This window comes from Epinephelus moara, chromosome 16 (assembly GCF_006386435.1).
Source record: "Epinephelus moara isolate mb chromosome 16, YSFRI_EMoa_1.0, whole genome shotgun sequence".
NCBI lineage: Eukaryota > Metazoa > Chordata > Actinopteri > Perciformes > Serranidae > Epinephelus > Epinephelus moara.
This window is the reverse complement of record NC_065521.1, coordinates 40,699,734-40,718,372: the sequence shown is the minus strand read 5'-3', so window position 1 is coordinate 40,718,372 and position 18,639 is coordinate 40,699,734. Positions and strand designations below refer to the sequence as shown.

The 18,639-nt window shown below is 42.4% G+C and overlaps 2 protein-coding genes across 4 annotated transcripts in view; one reads left to right on the top strand and one right to left on the bottom strand.

Annotated features, from left to right (window-relative positions):
* Positions 1-18,639, top strand: part of LOC126403491 (telomere zinc finger-associated protein-like) — a 202,092-nt gene that overhangs the window by 118,607 nt on the left and 64,846 nt on the right. The window lies entirely within an intron of this gene.
* plekhg5b (pleckstrin homology domain containing, family G (with RhoGef domain) member 5b) overlaps positions 1-18,639 on the bottom strand; it is a 109,956-nt gene that overhangs the window by 49,934 nt on the left and 41,383 nt on the right. The window contains exon 1 of one of the 3 annotated variants that reach the window (XM_050066170.1): positions 8,021-8,350. The exons of 1 other annotated variant lie outside the window; for it this stretch is intronic. In XM_050066170.1, the coding sequence (XP_049922127.1) occupies positions 8,021-8,023 (3 nt within the window). In that variant the 5' untranslated portion in view covers positions 8,024-8,350. Of the gene's footprint in view, positions 1-4,821; positions 4,868-8,020; positions 8,351-18,639 lie in introns of those variants that run through there. One more of the 3 variants, XM_050066172.1, reaches the window with a different exon arrangement.

Genomic DNA, 18,639 nt, shown 5'->3' with positions numbered 1-18,639 from the left:
CCAATTTTCATTGTCCTCTTGGGAGCAGAGCACACGACCCCGCGGGGCCTCCCTATGTGTGCCGGAGAGGGCCTGCTTTCCTAAACATTACACAGAGTTGCCATTAGCTGTGGCCCAGTAGGTGGGATTGAAAACAGCGCCCAGTAAGGCTGCAGGAGATCAAAGGGGGAGCCTGGGCAGGCCTGGCCTTGACTCTGATTTATTTTTCAATAAATAAACGATGCATCTGTTGAGGAGTGGCATGGGAGAGAGCTGCCGCGCGCTCGCTTTCTTCTGCCGCCATCTGTCCTCTGGCCGGGCGAGGAGGCGGAGGAGGAGAGCCAGGGCCTGTTTTTTTGTTTTTTTACTGCTGCCGTTATGCAACAAGACGGCCTGCCTCACTGCATGCCTGTTCCCTATTAACCGACTCTCCCTCATTCTGGTACCGTACAGGCCCGACGCCTTCACACACATATGGATTTACTCAAACAGAGGCACTTGTTGTGTTTCATCCTCCCAGGAGAGAGCAAAATGTGAGTGTGTGTGTGCCTGTGTGTGTGTGTGTTACCCAAACACATGTTAAGTATGCCCATCAAAAGGAGCCGCAGTGGTTAATTCTGGTGAGTTTTCATTCACTAACAGGCATCAAATGTGCGCTGAGGAGGGGCGTTTAACGGGCAGTGATGTCATGAAAACTGCAAGTGAAAATGAAACAGTGACGGCGGGTGAATATAATGATCCTAATAAGGAAGACTGAACATTTAACCCTGTGTAACTGATACTTTAAAGGATCATTTACGTCTGTAACAACTTAGATTACAACTCTAACTGCTTAGGTCTGGAAATACGGCGATGTTGCTGCAAGAAACATGAGCAGTCAGACGATAAGACAGTCGGCCGTTCACTAGTTTCGAGGGGTATGACTGTACACAGATGTCATGGTTCGGTTCATTTGGAGGAGTTTGATACGTCAGGGAAAAAACCCAAGTGATACTTGTGATAAATAAAAAGTTGAAAGAGTATCAGAAATTACATTTCTAGGCATCGTAACAGATTATAAACTACACTGCAAGCTGCATGTAAATCATAGCAAAGCCAAAATTTCAAAGTCAACTGCAAGTTCTTCTAAATCAAGCCTCATTTTTATTTGCAGACCGAAATAAATTCTAAATTCTGAAATTCTTCGTTTCTTTTCACTTATTTTGAACACACAGTAGTACAAGTCTCAAAGGCAGACACAATTCTCTTCCTGGGGACTGAGGGAGCATTTTGTGCACTTGCAACTTTGGTAAATTATTTTCATTAAGAAATTTCAAACACTTCTGCATTACACTGTACAAACACTGAACAAACATGTTCCCAAAAGAGTAACAGCGTTCAACAAGCTACAGAACTGAAAAGCAATTGTTTTGATATGGAATTAATATTTAACAAAATATAGTAAAAGTAAACTTGTGCAGGAGGAAGAGTGTTCGGCTATATGCTGATGTAAATGCCAAACTTCTGTATTTCCTTTTTTATCCTGTTCTGCTTTTGCATCTAGGGGCTGCTTTAAAGCACCAGGGATGAGGCGTTTTTTGCTCATCCCAGTGATCCACACATCTGGGTGATGCTGTCCAATGTGTGTTAGCATGTTTGATGTGTTTACATTCATATGACGAAGCAACACTGACGCACCGTCCTCGTCTTGTACACAACTCTATCTCTGCTGCTGTGGTACCTGACCAGAAATCTGCAAGCGAGTTTTCTAGCTCCAGCATTTTATTTCTGCTCACCATATTGTGACTGACTCACACCAATTAGCTCGTTGTGCCAACCTCGGCAAATGTTGCCAACAATGTACAGCTAAAAGGTTCTCGGCCGTGTGAACTTTGGTTCTGCATTATGTACATCACTCTACATACTGTGTTCTGCTCACAGCCGCATGCACCAGACTGGGACGGCACTAATACACAAACTGTTTCTGGCACATTTAGTTTACAATGATAACTGACAGATTTTCAACTCAAAATAGAAAGTAATTTTTGCAACAGTGGGTTTCTAATTTGCCACAATAGTAAACAAAGCAGGCTTCTTATTTCAAGCTGAAACGACGACGAGTCAGAGCAGATTTTAGCTCATTAATGCTAACACTGTCGCTGATTTTAAAATTTCCAGATAGCCTGTTTTATAATTGAGAATCCTGCAAAAGGGTCTTGATATACACTTGAAGGCTACACACATGCTGTAATGCTAAAAGGCTACAGCTACACGTCCCAGGCAAAAACATCAACATCTTCACCAGCTGATGATCCAAGCAGAGGCCGTAATGACCATGTGTTTGTACACTGTGGAGCTGGTTAGCTATATTAACCTAGAAGTTGGTCTGTAGACTGGATAAGATGTGAACAACAGACTAGTTGGGTATTAACTGAACTATTTGCCTGCATTTTATCTTCAAAAAAAAAAATCGCATGATCATGTTTCTACAGGCTTCTTTCTGCATCACAGATTTCTCCCCCAGATTTACTTTTACCAGCAGCAAAGGTGGACACGATAAAATTCAAGATGGAATAAACTGGATTACGGGCTGGAATTACCTCCCCAAAGAAACATGTCATATCAGTACATCAGACTCCAGATAAGTTTGTGTGACTAATGTGCTTGTTTGATGGTTTGTTGACTAAGGACTGTGTAACTGTATACAGAATTTCATAATGTCATCCTCCACTGCACAGTGACAAACCATGGGAGAGGAAGGTTTTTTCCAGGGTTACACATTTAGGAGAAATTGGACCATTTTGCAGAGGTGTTTTTTGCAAGTCACCTGTAAGTCACAAATATTTGCACTCGAGTATCAAGATCAGTTCTAAAGTCCTTGACGTGGAGTTTCCGGTCCTTAACAGTTCATAATGCTCTCCTCACCAAACCCATTTTTATAACAGAGTAAGGTATTGAATTTACCAAAATCATGAATGAATTTTAAAATTTGTAGTCCTGACATTGCACTTACATATAATACTTTTAACTGGTATCCCCAACTGAATGAATTTTGTATGACTTTTCCTGTTTGTTGTATTGAACTCATCTCATCTTGGAAAAATGTTTCTTCACTAAGCTCCACCTCTTTTGTGATGGTCCAACAAGCTGTCAGAGTAAGCATGGAGCCCACACTGTAACTAACTGCACCCCCTGAAGAAATATTAGCACATTTTTGGAGAAATGAAACAGTGATTCCAGAGAGAAGCAGACAGAGGGGTCTACAGTCTGTGTTTGAAGGATATATCCAGGATGTCAAACTGACTCAGCAGCAACAACAGGTTAAAAAGACAAAGATAGTTAGAAGCTAAAGCCGAACTATAGGCTACAGATCACAGTGTAAAAGTGAACCACCACATCACTGCTGATCGCCACACAACACAATGAATATAAAGGGAAACTTTGCTGATATTGAACCAGCTGTGTGGCATCACAGTGTGTGCAGTGTGTTTGGCTTCGCCCCCGCGCTGCTGCCAGCACCTGCCTAACCCTACACTTTTCAGGGTTTGATTTTGGTTTTGGAACAGGGAAGAAAGGTATATCTTTTTCCAACCTCTCCAGGTAACGAGTGTCATTAATACACGACGTGCCCCAGGCACAACATTTAGCTCCAAATCCACAAAACCAGCCTGAAAATGAAGGAAATCTGAAACGACTGCATTAGAGTCAATGGAGCACAGCTGTGTTGTTGTCGGACCCTGGTCTGAGCTGGCCTGATGCTAGGTTATGATTAGCCAGTCTGTATCCGAGGGCGGGACTGAACGAAGGGTCAATTCGCTTGGGCCACGGTTTCATGTACTTTCAAGTCAAAAGGCTCAAGTCCAAGTGAAGTCATGAGTCAGTGGTGTTTAAGTCCAAGTCCAGTTGCAAGTGTTCTTTTAATTTTGTTCAGTTCAGTCATCAAATTTGTGAGTCAAGCCTGACTCAGAGTCCAAGTCATTTGACTTCAGTCTACACCTATTCATCTCTGCCATTTAGTATTATTAACACACTGACATCATTTTCATAATTACACTGCGACACAGCAGAAGTAAATAACCCCCAAAGTCCATCATGGAATATTTGCATTTCCTCCTCTGGTCATAGATATATAAATCACAGGTGCCTTGACTCCAGATATTCATCAGCTCTCCTGTCCTGATGCTGCCTCAACACCATCTCTTATCTTTTTGCCCCTGCTACTATCACACACAGCAGAGTACAACACAAACAATGTAAAGGTGAAATCAGACACTGCCCAAAGGTCCATCTGACAGCACACAGCCACTCCAGGTTTGAGCTTTCACCACAGAAAGTAACAAACTCAGGAACAAACATGCTCACAGGAAACACCGTAACTCCTTTTTTGTTAAGCAGACTATGCATTCCAGTGAAAGGTATGTTTCAACATGCAGCCGGTGTTTGCGCACAGAAAATATTAGCAGCTCATTTTCCTCTTGGATGACTGGATATAGTTGCTTTTCTATCGGAATACAAGCATGAATAAAACCTGCAACAATTACTGAAAACACGAAATTCTATTTCTTTAAAAATAATTATATTTGGAAGACTTAAAAAGCAAAAGTTGAATCTGCTTTGATTGTTTTTAGCCCTACGACGAAAACACAAGTGACCCCAACCCCCGCAGCAACACACTCAAATATTTACATGACACCCAAATGACACATGCCACTGTCACAGTGTCGTCACAGAGAAAAAACAACACACTCAAGCTTAAGGAGAGAAACAGAAGTAAATCCTCTTAGCGCTGAAGAACTAAACACAACTCCACACTATTCAGCTCAGTGTGATCAATACGGCAACACGAGAAGAGGCAGCACTCACCAGCAGCTGGTCTCACTCTGCTCTGACACAGTCAAGTGTACTGACTGCTGTCTCAGGGCAAATCTTGGCCGGACTGTGATGCAACCAGCCTTCCTATCCATAGCTTCAGGGCAGGAAAAGAAAGAGGGATAGACAGACAGGAGGGCGGTGAACAAGTCCAAAAAAGGAGGAAGTCAGAAGGGGGAAAAAAAACTGGGTATTCCAAGTGAAATCAGAATTGATTTTGGAGACTACTTCCAATTTGGTATAAAGAATATGGAAAGGAGAGAGCTCTGATGTGTGCCAGGGGGCACGACTGGTGTGTTGATATAAGAAGCAGATGTGAAATATGCAGACAAAGCAGGAAAAACAGGCTTTAAGTGCTGGTCTGCACAGATGTGAATGTGTGATACCTTCACAGACTCACACAGACAGAAAAAAGTGGTCAACAAAAAATTAATCGGTGACTATCTGAATAATCGATTAATTGTTTCGGAGTTTCTAAAAAGGGGGAATTTGTTGCTTTCCCTTGTCTTGCAATTATTATTAATAATAATCTTTATTGCCGACAAATGTGGCTTCACGATGGATGTACAGAGAACAATAACGGACATGGCTCCAGTGTAAAAAGTGGTCACGATTTTTTGAATTCTTTAAAAAGGGGATGGACAGGATCAGCCACAGTTTGTAGGGCTTTGTGTTTCACCTGTATGTTCCATATACATCACAGTTGTATCTGCTCTTTCCTACGAATTTTACAGGCCACGTTAGGGCTAGCCATACTTGCCAACATTGGGTTGTGAAAAATAGGGAGATTTTTTTCATCTGTGTATCGGCCCAAGGAACAAGGTTCCTTTGCAGGGTGTGCGTATAATTGTCGTCATTTCTTGCGTTGTATTTTAAACCTGATGAAGGAAACTTGTTCTGAAAATGTTGTTTCTTTGATATTCAATAAATGATTCTGTTTACCATTGAGGACAATGAAAAAATTAGCAGTTTTAATTGTTGACATGAGTACCAGAAGGCTAAATAATAAGGCGGTTACACTGCAATGCATTTAGTATGCAGTATTTATTGCACTTCAAATTAAAAAGTGTGTGCCACTGACTGTGCCACCCTCGGAGGAGTGTCACGCCAAGGCCACACCGCCCATGGAAGCGCTGCGAATAGCCTCGAAGCGCCTCGAAGCGAAGCCAGTTTCTTTTCGGCGCATGTGCTGCGCCGTGCAGCTCCGTGCTGCGCCGTGCAGCTCCGTGGCTCCATCGTTTCGGCGTCTGGTCTATTTTCTGCGCGAGCCGCGAGCGAATGTGTCAAGCCGGGTGATGGAGACAACAGCTGGGAGCAGAACCGCTTGTCGACCAGCGTGGAGAAATGCACGTCTGATGTGAACGGAAGTGCTCCGGCTCGCGCAACAATTTCGGTGCGCTGCGCTTCGCAGCACTTCCACGGGCGGTGTGGCCCTGGCGTTAGGTGTCTCTCTTTCTCTATCCATCTCTGTCTGGTCGCTGAACTGACAACGCTACTTGGCGTATCACTGCCTCCAGCGAGTGACTGAGTCATGTCACCGGCTTGCCTCATACGCGCAGGCAAGCCAGGGTTGCCAGATACTGCGACAAATATCCCCCACAATATTACCTGTTTCCTTCACTGTAAAATTGGGAGATTAGCGGGAGAAATTACTGACCTGGAGCATCGCGGGAGATAGGGTTAAAAATTGGGAGTCTCCCGCGTGAATCGGGAGAGTTGGCAAGTATGGGCTAGCAAGGTATCAGACTGTTACTACACCATGAAGAGTTGTAATGTAGCTGTAGCTATCAGAGTACACAATAACGACAATATTGTGATAACTACAGAAAATCTGAAAAATTAAAATAATGCTATCAGTAAAATTCATCTTTATTAATTGTGCATTTTGTATCTTAATTTTGTGGCAAATGATTCACACTTAAAATACGAATGTAGGGACATGAAGAGAGTTTGTAAACATAACTGTACAAAGAGAAGAACGGAAATAAACAGAAAATATTTAAAGGTTTTAGTGTGTCGGGTTTAGTGCCATCTAGTGGTGAGATTGCAGATTGCAACCAAATGAAACTTCTCTCGTGTGCAAGCATGTCGGAGAACTATGGTGGCCGACGCGAAATGCAAATGGTTCTTTCTAGAGCCAGTGCTTAGTTTGTCCATTTTGGGCTACTGTAGAAACATGGCGGAGATAGACAGAGTAGATAGAATTGGCTCATTCTAAGGTAATGAAAACATGTGATTCTTAGTTTCAGTTGATAATACACTTATGAAAACCTACCTATCAATACACAGGGTTCCCACACATTTTAATGGACAAAATTTCAAATCCTTTCCATGACTTTTCAAGGACTCTTGATAACATTTTTTTTCTTGCCGCATTTGCCCCGCATATTTCACCCATATCAGATTCAAACTCTATGCAAACCTAATTTCAGCTGTCTGGCACACATGAATGGAGCGACAGAACGCAGGGAGAAAATGAAGAAACGTACGTGATGGTAAACAAAAAGTCACATCGGCGGATGCACTACGAAGAATAAATTTGCCATTGTTACATTACATGGAAGGTTAACGCCAGAAGATTACAACAACAATTTCATCACACACAACAAATTCCATGACCTTTCCAAAACTTTCAATGATTTGTACTGATTCCACGATTTTTCCAGGTCTAGAAAACATGATTTCCAGGTTTTCGTGAACGTGGGAGCCCTTCTCATGTCCCCCTAAATCCTACACACCAGACCTTTAAGAGGTCCTGGATTATTTACACAGTATTATCATATCTCTATTATTGACATCAATATCTAAGTTTTAAATAGTTGATACTGGTATATCGTGACAGTCTTAAATAAAATATAATCAATTCAGTATCTTTGGGTTGTGTTGGCTGAGCAAAACAAGACATCTGATAGTCTCCTTAAATTCTACAAAATGGAGACTGTCATTTTTCTCTAATTTCTGATGTTTTGTTGACCGAAATAAATAATCAGTTATCGAGAAGACTAATCAATGATTAAAACATGTCCTCCTTTAGTTCGGCTATCCTTTGCTTTTACAGAGAATGAATGAAAACTGCAACACATGCTAACACAGAGTGTTTCTCCAGCAACACACTTCATATATTCTTGAATAAACGCGTCGTCACACTGGAAAAAGAAATGAAAAGCTTGATCTTTATGTTAAATGTACCTACCATAGAAGACTCCAGTTTCAAGGAAAGGCAACCTTGTTGAGTTTCAGTGGAAAAACCAATCAATATCTCCAACAAACAGCAGGTGGTTAAAGTTTTAGTTCCAACGCGGGTCGCTCTGTAGTCCCTCAGACGAGTGTTTGTGTTTCAGTGAGTTTCAAAATAATCCCGACCTCTCTGGTGAAAACAGCGGACGGAGTTCATCTGACAGACGGTGGGATCGAAAAAACGTGACAGAGCTGCGAGGCTCTCTCTGTTTACTACTGCAGTCTACTGGGAAGACACACACAAACATACACACACACGCAGAGGGAGAAAATCATCAGCCCCGCCTATCTGCTCAATCACACACCCACAAGCTCACACACATCCTGGCTGACTCATATAAACTCCCCCTGAAACTGAGCTCTTTTCTCCTGGGAATTAACAAACTTTTCCGTCTGACGTACAGCTCTGTGATGTTTCAGCTGATCCTCAAACTTTGTAAACTAAAGTCAATGAGCAACAGTCCGTTTTCTTCTTATTCATGTCCGTGCTAAAGTCTCCTGCGTGATTTAGTGCGTCAGCTGAACTTTGACCCTGAGGTGACAGAAGGTTAAATGAAGGCGTTCAGTTGAGTTTCTTTAAAAATGCTGACCGGGGGCCGAGTGTGTTCAAACAACCACTTCATAAACATTACAAGACCACATTCAGACTGAATCAGTCCTGAAATAAAAAACAGATTTTTAAAAAGTAGGTTGAGGTTAAATGAGGAATAATGAAAAACGACCTGATGTTCCTCTCTGACATTAACACCTTCAGTTTGGTGTAGGGCTGCAACTGAAGATTATATTAACTGCCAATTAATATATTACTATCTCGATTAATCGATTAGTTGTTTGGTCTATAGAAAATTTTCAATCAGCGTTTGTTTTCGAAAACTCAAGATGTTCTCCTCAATCATCTTGTTTTGTTCACAACCCAAAGATATTCCATTTACTGCCACAAAAGAGCAAAGAAACCAGCAAATATTCCCATTTAACAAGCTGGAATCAGAGACTTTACTCAGACTGATTATCAGATTAGTTGGCAATTAATTTAGTAGTAATCGATTCATTGTTAAAGCTCTAGTGTGGTGTAGTGAAAAGATAAGTATATTGGATTAAAGTGCTAAAATGCTCCTCAGCCTCAGCGATGAGCATTTTAGCACTCCTGGTTCCCTCATCTCAAAGTCAGAGTTTTCTTGAATGTTTTTTTGTTAGATGTCTGCAATAAGGTCTGTGGTTAACAAGTTTAAGAGACTTTAACATTTGTTCTACGATATACTCTCTCGATGCCTGCAGCGTAGCCTGACGTGCACCTCCCCAGAAATGTAACTAAACGTCGCAGCGACACAGACCTCCTGTTTATGTCTGTAAGCTGAAACCATTTCCCTCAGTGGAAACAAAGCTTTTATTTACTTTAATTTCACAGATACGAAACAACAAATTGTGAAGACAATAAAGCCTCCACAAAAATAGCATTTTAAGTCTTGTGTGTGATTTATCCTGGCTTCATATGAGCAGAGGAAATCTCTGCTAGTTGCTAGGCTAATTAATGAACTGTAAAAGGCCATAGGCTTGTGCTAATAACGTTAGCATGATATATTTGTTTAGAAAACGTGTTTAGTATAAGACAGTTGTTTTGTCGGTGAACCTTGTGAGTTGTTATGGAGCCAAATTTTGTAACGTTACCTTTGTTAAATGTTGCTGTTGTCCCTGGCTTCATGAGTAAAAGAAAGGTCTGCTAGCCACTAAGCTAATTTATACAATGTAAAATGCCATAGGCTTGTGCTAATAACATTAGCCTGTTGTATTTGTGAGGAAAATGTGTCCAGATAAAGACAAGTGTTTGTCTGTGAATGCTGTGAGTTATAGTGAGGCCGATTTGTGTACTTGTGTTTGAATGTGTGTCTGCATAAAGCTGAGGCACAAGTATTAATCCCGCTTTAGTGGTAGTGATGTTAAAATCATGTGACTGTGGTGTAGTTTGTTTATAGTCTAACGTTAACTTTTTACTTCTGGTGATTGCTTTTACGCTTCAAAAATCATGTGCAGTGGTTTTCATTCATGAAGATAATCTTGCTGAACAAAACTTGTAAGTATCATAAACTGCTGTTTGCTGCAATAATCCAAAATCCAATGGAAAAAAACCCTGTTGGCTTTTTGTCACGTAAACCAGGTCAACACGAACTTCAAGGTTATACTACAGAAAAACATCATCCCTGCAGCACTCTGTTGTTTGGCTCTCTGACAACTTTGTCACGTCTGAGAAAAAAAGAAACCCAGATGATGTCACAGTAACGTCATCAGGGTTATCTCACTTGACAGTGTTCACACTTGTAACAAAAAACCTGCGTTGGGACCTGCAACATTAGTCAATAAATGGTCAAGAATCAAGATAATCAGCAACTATTTTGATAAGTTTTAATCATAAAAAAAAGTCAAATATTTGCTGGTTCCAGCCTCTTAAACATGAGTATTTTATCATTAATGACGGTAAATTAAATATTTTTTGTTTTATTTTGGACTGTTAGTCAGATAACACAATTTAAGGACGTCACACAGGGTTGTGGGAAGTTGTGATAGCTGTTTTTTTTTTGTTTTTTTGTTTTTGATGTTTTAAACAATTACTTGATTCACTGAGAAAATAATCAGCAGAATAATCAATAATGACAAAAGCTGTGGAGTTTAAAATAAGTGGGTGTTTGAGGGCCAGGGACATTCTGATGAAGAGACGCAATACACCCATATACTGTTAGTACAGTGTGACGTTTTTTGGTGGGCAGGGCTTAGCTGGAGGCAAAACAATTTCCCATAGACATTAGCTAGCAAGTTCTGTGGGCTTGATTGAGGAAGATGATGCGAGCGGTGCATTCAGAAATACTCGTTCCAAGTGCAGGAGCACTTCTTAAATTCAGAGCGCCGTCTGAATGTACTGTTGGGTTATCCAGAGCATTGCACTCTGGACACTCTGTCTGGGGAGACGTGGCAGCAGAGCACTGAGCAAAGTGAATGTGTGATTAACTTAACTGTTCGTTAATTCATATAGAAATATAACACTCAATGTCTGCGTCCAAAAGCCTCTCATTTTAGCGTAGACCTCCATCCAGTCCTTTCGTCTTATCGCATTCAACCATAGTTGTCTTTGTTTTTGTTGACGGGCAGTGGCGGCTGGTTTTGAGCCATGACTCCTTCTATTCTGGCTCCCAATAACACAACAAGACGATATTTTGAGACTCCTATGTAGCCTACAGCCCTGTGGGGGAGAGTCGTGTTTTGCCTACAGCTGACAAACTGACTTCATCATGACATCTGACCTAAAAGGGTCTAAAAATTAAAATACTGGACATACAGGATATAGTGTTTTTAAAGCTTGGGCCTCAAAGTCAGGATTATAGCTCAGCCTCTGATTCTTTTTTTAGTCTATCTCTCATAACTCCACAAACTTTATGTAAATGCAATACTCAATCGCTGAAATACCACATTAAACTAACATTTCATTGCTTTCATATTACTCAAATGTGAGGATTTGCCGTTTTTCTGTAATCCGCACATAAATCAAAAATGAAAATAAAAGTCAGTTGCTGCCCCGTGTGGGGTGGTGTGTGTGTGTGTGTGTGTGTGTGTGTGGGTGTGTGTGTGTGTGTGTGTGTGGGAGAGTACAACGCTGTGTGTGGGTGTGTGTTGTAAGAGCACGTATGATTTATAGCCTAATGTCCTGTTACAGTCTGTTGCGCTGACCACAAACACCCAGCCCACTTCTCTCCGTTCTTTTGTCATTCAGGTTAATCCGAGATGAACCGTGTTTAAATCCCACACAATTAGCTAGCTCACAAAAACAATTCAAGCCCCTGAGGCTGGGGGCCGCATGTTTGGAGTAAGGCAAAGGGGGAGGTGCAGTGGGGAGGTTTTAATGCCCCAAAGCCCACCTCTTCTTGTCTTGTGTCTTCAAAACAAGGCGACCTGTTGAATCCATGTCTGCCCCGCCACCCCCCACTGTCAGCATTAATTAGTGGAGGCTATATTTAAAAGAGTGGACAGCAGCGATGTAATTATCTTCAAGGATTAGACCCCACTGGCACTGCCATTACTGGGGGGCTGAACATGAGTGACCTCCCCTTGATGCCTGACCTTGGCATTAACCCCTCGATAACCGTAAGCTCTGAATTCTTTCAAGTCTTCAAGGGGGCGGTTAAATAACAAAGGGATATGTGAGCGTGAAGAAGACAGGGATGAGCACGCTGGTGTGAGAAACAGAAGTGTGGAGAAAGAGAAAGGATTAAAGCCAAATATTTCACCCGTGATGATGCTGCTGGAAGTTCCACGGTTTCGTGGCTGGCTTCAGTTAAGAGTGATTTAGAGAGCACGCTTCCACCGCCATAATAACACGTTCTGAATTGGAGATTTTTCAAAGCTTATTATCGCCTCTGTAACTAAGCACTGCAGGCTGACGTTCTCACAGCATTTCATTAGGCAGCGGTTGCTCACGTTCTCAAAACACTTGCAGCAAACTAACAATTAGAGGGGTTTGCCATGAGAAGGCTCTTCGCATGCGAGGGATTTAAGGGGGGTTGTTTTCTCAATCCGTCTCCTCGCTGGGGGCCTTCCCTTAAGTCTTTGAACCCCGGCTATATTGGTCGGCCCATACAAGGCCGTTTCCATCGGAGCATCAGTCAGGTACCCTTTTCCTGTTATTCCCCTGTCTGCCGCGATGCTGCTTCCTGACTGGGATGCTCCTGGCGTCACTGGTACACCTCCCTAACGAGACACTGTATGTATGGACACACATAAGTCAGTGTCCAGCTTGTTTGTTATTTCTGGATGAAACCGATTGTCTTTCCACTAACACCGATGGACAGATATGCCCTTTTCCCACATTTCAGTGGCATTACATCATTATTATGGGTCAGTATTTGATCTTGAAACTCAGCGGGGCGTCTTACAACAAAGTAACAGGATGACGGCACATTGAATATCTCTCCCCGTCTCTTCAGTCTGCTGCTTTAAAGCTGTTCTGATCAATATTACTATTTTTACAATGGAAGACATGACTGTGTCTGATGTGAGTCAGGTCACTTGACAAATTATCACCCGAATCTGTGGTTTTATTGTTGTTATAGTGTTTTAGCATCTTTCAGATAATTGTTTTGCTTTTACAGCTGCAACTTTACTGTTTCAATTCCCTCTGACTCTTTTCATCAGCATCATTTCCAGCTGCAACAGGAAGCTGTTTTCACCGCCCACCCAACCCCAGATAGCAGGCAATCAAAGTTAGCAACTAGCTGGTAAACACAGTGCAGTATTTAGAAGCTACGGAGGTGGATATTTCCCAATTTTCCAAGAGTCTAAAAACAGAGCTAAAAAGAGAGTGAGTACTGGACTTATACTTGCTAGACGGACACAAACACGACCTAAAATGTTACTTCGTGTCTGCTGAATGTGTCAGTAAGCAACCATTTGCTAGAACATTTACCATATCAACAAAAATGTTAACTTAATGTTTTATTTTTGTGAAAAAAAAATCACTGTGAAATGTCTAATTGTGACATGCTAAAATGGTGGCTCCCAACTAGTGGGTCCTGGTCCAAAAGAGGATTTCGGGTCCATTGTGAATGGGCCGCAAATGACTTGCAAACGTGTCAAGTTTGTAAAAAAAACACTACATTTTTAAGTACAGTGAATTTCCAACACATAGCTTTTATTTTGAAGTGGGATTTTCTGCTGTAGATTGAGTGACTAACCCACAGCTACTTGAGAGAGACAGCAAACTAGCTCGAAGACATGGCCAAACGCAAGTATGACGCTTAATGTATTAAACTGTGTGGACCTTGAACTAATGACTAAGGAAAAATATGTGCTAAAATATAGCATAAGTGTAGCGTAGACAGAGCCCCGACTCCCTACTGGATCAGCAAACTTTCTGTTGCTGCTGTCACATAAGTTATACCCAGGGCTGACCTGGCGCTGGCTGAATTCAAGCCGCTACAGCCACCGACCAAAGCTCCGGAGCAGCTGCCTGCTCTCCTTCTGCAAAAGCAGTCCACAGTGGCGGTGAGCGAGGCGGAGGGACCGTTGGGTGGCTAGCTTGCTAATTCTTGCTTCATTTGTGGTCTGATAAACAGAGAGAGTGGGGCAGGGAGGGGCTGAGCAAATGTGACCAGTGCAACTCTACAAAGAAAAAGATTGAATAAATCGATGTATAGGAAACACTGGGTTAATGTATAAAGCACGTGTATATGCCTGTGGTCGTCTGGTAGGAGGGGCTTAGGAAAGAGAAGAAAGGGGAAAGATTTGCAAGGTGAAAGTGTGTTTTAAAATTCAGCCATTTTTTAACCCTTTCCAGATTTCTACCTACTCAAGCTTTACAACTACACTATGTTGTTTTTAATGCGTATTTGGTCAAATCCAATTCACCAGAATCAGCAGGTGTTGTTGAAATGCTACAAGTAAAAAAGATTAAACAGACTTCTAAGTAAATCCAGAGAATCTACGTACTCTACGTGCTGTGTTTTGTATTTTCACTGGAATACAGTCACCTCTTCACTGAAGTTGGGTGACAGTGGTCTGAGGTAAAATGAGTCAAAGTCTCAGAGTCATCAGCCTCTCTTTTCTAGACTGTCACATCCCACAGGGATGGAAAAGTACAGCCTCTGTGATTGGTGCAAAGCTGAAGAGGTGTGTGTGTCTGTACAAGAGGGAGCTGCCAGCCTGTTGCAGCCTGCTGGAGTGGCTGGGATCCACACCACGACAGTGTTACTTCACTGGAGTGAAGTCTCCACGTGAGGAAGGGAATATCAGTGACTGCGCACGAAGAAGACTTTTCTGTCTTTTACAGGATAAGCGTGTGTGGTGTTACATATGCTTAAGAAGAAAAAGTTATCATCAGCTGACGTGTGTAGTATGATGACAGCTGGCACTCACAACAGAAGCTAATCATTACGCAAGACTGATGATCAATGCTTTCCCATGTGGTAAAATCATTTACAAGATGTCATGAATGTGTGGTGACAAGCAAACCTTTTGTAAACTCACAAGAGTCATCATCACAAAGCCGATTACAGCATAACAAAAAAGAGGTAAACAAACTAATTAAAACATGAATTGTCCACCATGAGAAGAAAAAAACTGGACCCTAACGGGAAGATGAATAACTCTTAATCAGGAACACTCGTACAATGCAAGAGAGGGCCAGTCAGTCCGGTCCAGAGTGTATTTTTTCCAGTAAATGAAACACTCATGCAGAAGCAGCTGCCTGGGATCACTTCTCCTGGTGCACAGACTAACAGTTAGTAATGATTTTTGAATGCATTTCAGCTTCACTGGATAGTTTACAGGTCTAATTAAAGCCTGGAACATTGTGTGGCCCTTCAGCCAACTGAGCCACAACACGCTGACTGAATCTGGCATGTGTATCCAAAATCCTAGCAACATGGCTCAATGGGCGGCAGCTCAATGTTGGTACGTCTGCTGGTCTGTCTGTCTGTCTGTCCAGAACTTTGCTCTGGACTCAAATATCTCTACTGACTTGATTGCCACAAAATTTCGTACAGACATTCATGGTCCCCTGATGATGTATCCTCCTGACTTTGGTGTGTTTCAGCAACTACTGAATGGATTGCCATGAAATTTGGTCTCAGGTATACATGAGACCAGAAGGATGAATTGTTATAACTTTGGTGATCTATTGACTTTTTATTTAGCGCCATCCATCCATCCATTCAACCGTTTATCAGAGGCCGGGTTGTGGGGGCAGCTGGCTGAGCAAATTATTCCAGACGTCCCACTCCCCACCAACGATTTCCAGCTCCTCCTAGGGGACCCCAAGGTGTTTCCAGGCCAGATGAGATATGTAATCCCTCCAGTGTGTTCTGGGTCTACCCCAGGGCCTCCTACCAGAAGGACGTGCCCAGAACACCTCCAATGGAAGGCGCCCAGGAGGCTTCCTGATCAGATGCCCGAACCACCTCAACTGACTGGCTCTACTTGGAGCTCCCTCCAGTTGTCCGAGCTCCTTACCCTATCTCTAAGTCTGAGCCTTGCCACCCCACTGAGCCGCTTGTATCTGCGACCTCATTCTTTCAGTCATTACCGAGAGTTCATGACCATGGGTGAGAGCTGGGACGTAGATGGACCAGTAAATAGAAAGCTTTGCCTTCCGGCTCAGCTCTCCATTCACCATGACGGTCCGGCACAGCGCCCTCATCACTGCACATGCTGCGCCAACCCGCTGATACACCTCACGCTCCATTTTCTTTCCCAATACTTTGCTATTAAGATGGTGAACATGGTAAATATTACACCCAAACGTTAGCATGTTAGCATTGCCATTGTGCGCAGAGTCGGGTTGTTTCATGGTTATGCTGGTCCAGTCCAGTGTATGCCTAAGTACAGCCTCACAGAGCTACAAGCTAAAATTTGGGCCCAGACACATGCTGTGTTTTTTGCACCCTCAAATCCATTTTTGTCAATGTAGATACACTGAAAAATAGGTGCTTCGGAACGCTTGCATGCTGCGATGGTGTTACGTTCAACTTTCGTAACACAACCACGTGAGTTGATCATTTTAACGCAGGGCTACCCAGAGCTTTACAATCTGTCCCACGGACAATGTTTCAATACACACCTAAAAAAACAACAATTTCTGGAGTGTAGGCTATGATACAGTGCTGGCTGCAGTTGCTTAGCAATGTCAGGAGCTACCAGCCCTTGAAAGTTGGCACAAGAGTAGCGCCAGGTGCCTGACCTCATGCTTTCCAGGCTGTAAAAAATGCAGCATGTGTATGAGCCTTTCAGCTGGTAATAAAATCATGGCATGTTTTACCTTGCTTGATATGATAGCAATGTACATTCTACTTGGGCATTATTTCTGCAGTAAATAAAAGTACCATCAATCTACCAATAGATGTTGAAATATGTAGATTCAAACTATTAACCAAACTGCAGGAGTGAGTCTTAAACTCGGCAGGCAGCCAGGATCCAGTATGCACAGGCTGATGAGCACAACTTTTTTAACTCCTACAGCTGCTTCCTTTACAGAGGAATCCTGCGTGAAGTTATTTTTGTAACACCAACTACAAAAGATAATGGACCTCCAATTTCTAGACAGTCTAGCAGCAGAAAATCTGTGTACTGACAGACAACTGACGCTGCTGTGTGTGAATGAGAATGTCTGCGAATGTAAAGCAGGTGATGAAATGCTGGAAAAGAGTATGCAAGCTCGCTCTTCTTTCGAAAAACAAATTAACACCAGAGTATCTTGACAGTCAGCGTTTTGTTGAAAAGTGATTAGGTAACTTTTCCTCAGCTCCCCTGATGTCTAAATGACTCCAGAGTCATCAGAGCTCTGCAGACCACTGTTTCCATCAGTGGGCTTGTGTTACTTCATAAAGTAAACTTTCCAAGAACTTTACTGTTACAGCTGAGGTCACATCCTGATACATTTTTCCCAGAAAACCAATTTAAAGACTGTAGTCTGCAGTCACTCAAGTAGAATACAAGCTGTGAGAAATACATGCGGGTAGCAATCGAGCAAAACTGATGAATATACTGTATTTCGCTGCTCTGAAGCAAATCAACTGCAACGTCTCACTTTTAAAGACGATGGAAACATTTGCTCAGAGAGGAAAATGCAAAGAAAAAAAGCACTGGAAGAAAGAAAAGCAACTCTGAAAATGCAAAGCAGTTGTTTCTAGGGCTGCCCCCTGATAGTGACCAAATGTTAGTTGACCAGAAAGGTCATTAGTCGGTAAGATTTCACTGGTCACTGAGTCACAGAAAAAAATAAAACGTGAAAATCTATTAGGAGCTGCACCTTGTCAAGATAAATCCAAACCTATATGCCTGGACCATGTGGGAATTTAATTTGAAAGGACAGACACAGGAAGTGGCCATGCTCAGCAGTCAGACAGGAGTCAGGTTACAAACCAATCACAGCCAACACAGATATCGAGGTACCTGTAATCTTAAGTCTGTCCCATTTTCATGAATGCAGTATCTCAGGAACCTTTGAGAAAACTTCTTCAAATTTGGCACAAACGTCCACTTGATTAGACTTTGATGGTCAAAGGTCGCTATGACCTCACAATGTTTTTGGACATACCTCAAGAATTCATACAATTGGGATGACAAATGTCTTAAAGGATAAAATATTCAGTCTGATAAACACGGAAAAGTTGATGTTAGTGCAGGGCTACCCAGAGCTTTACATCTGTCCCATAAGGCCCGTTTCCACTGAAGAAGTTCCTGGTACTATTTGGGGGGCAGGAACTACTACAGGAACGTCCTCTTGCTCAGCCCTCTCAACCGCCGTGTCTCCACTGAGAGAACGGAGTAGGAGGAAGGTTCCTGTAAAGTTACCGGGCTCTGTATGTGACGTAATCGTTGCGCGACCATTATGACCGGGGCGACGTAGGGGCGCCGTTAGCCGTTAGCGGTGTCTGTAATAACTCCGGTCACGGTCCGTGAAAATTTTTTTTTTTTCCAGCGGATGTCTTAGTTACAAAATGATTGAGCTAACTGGAGTAGTTTCATGTCGTATCCGACAACGGGAGGCTTTTAACAGATGACGTCCTGATGTTAGCTTTGCTGCTGCTGTTAGCTGTC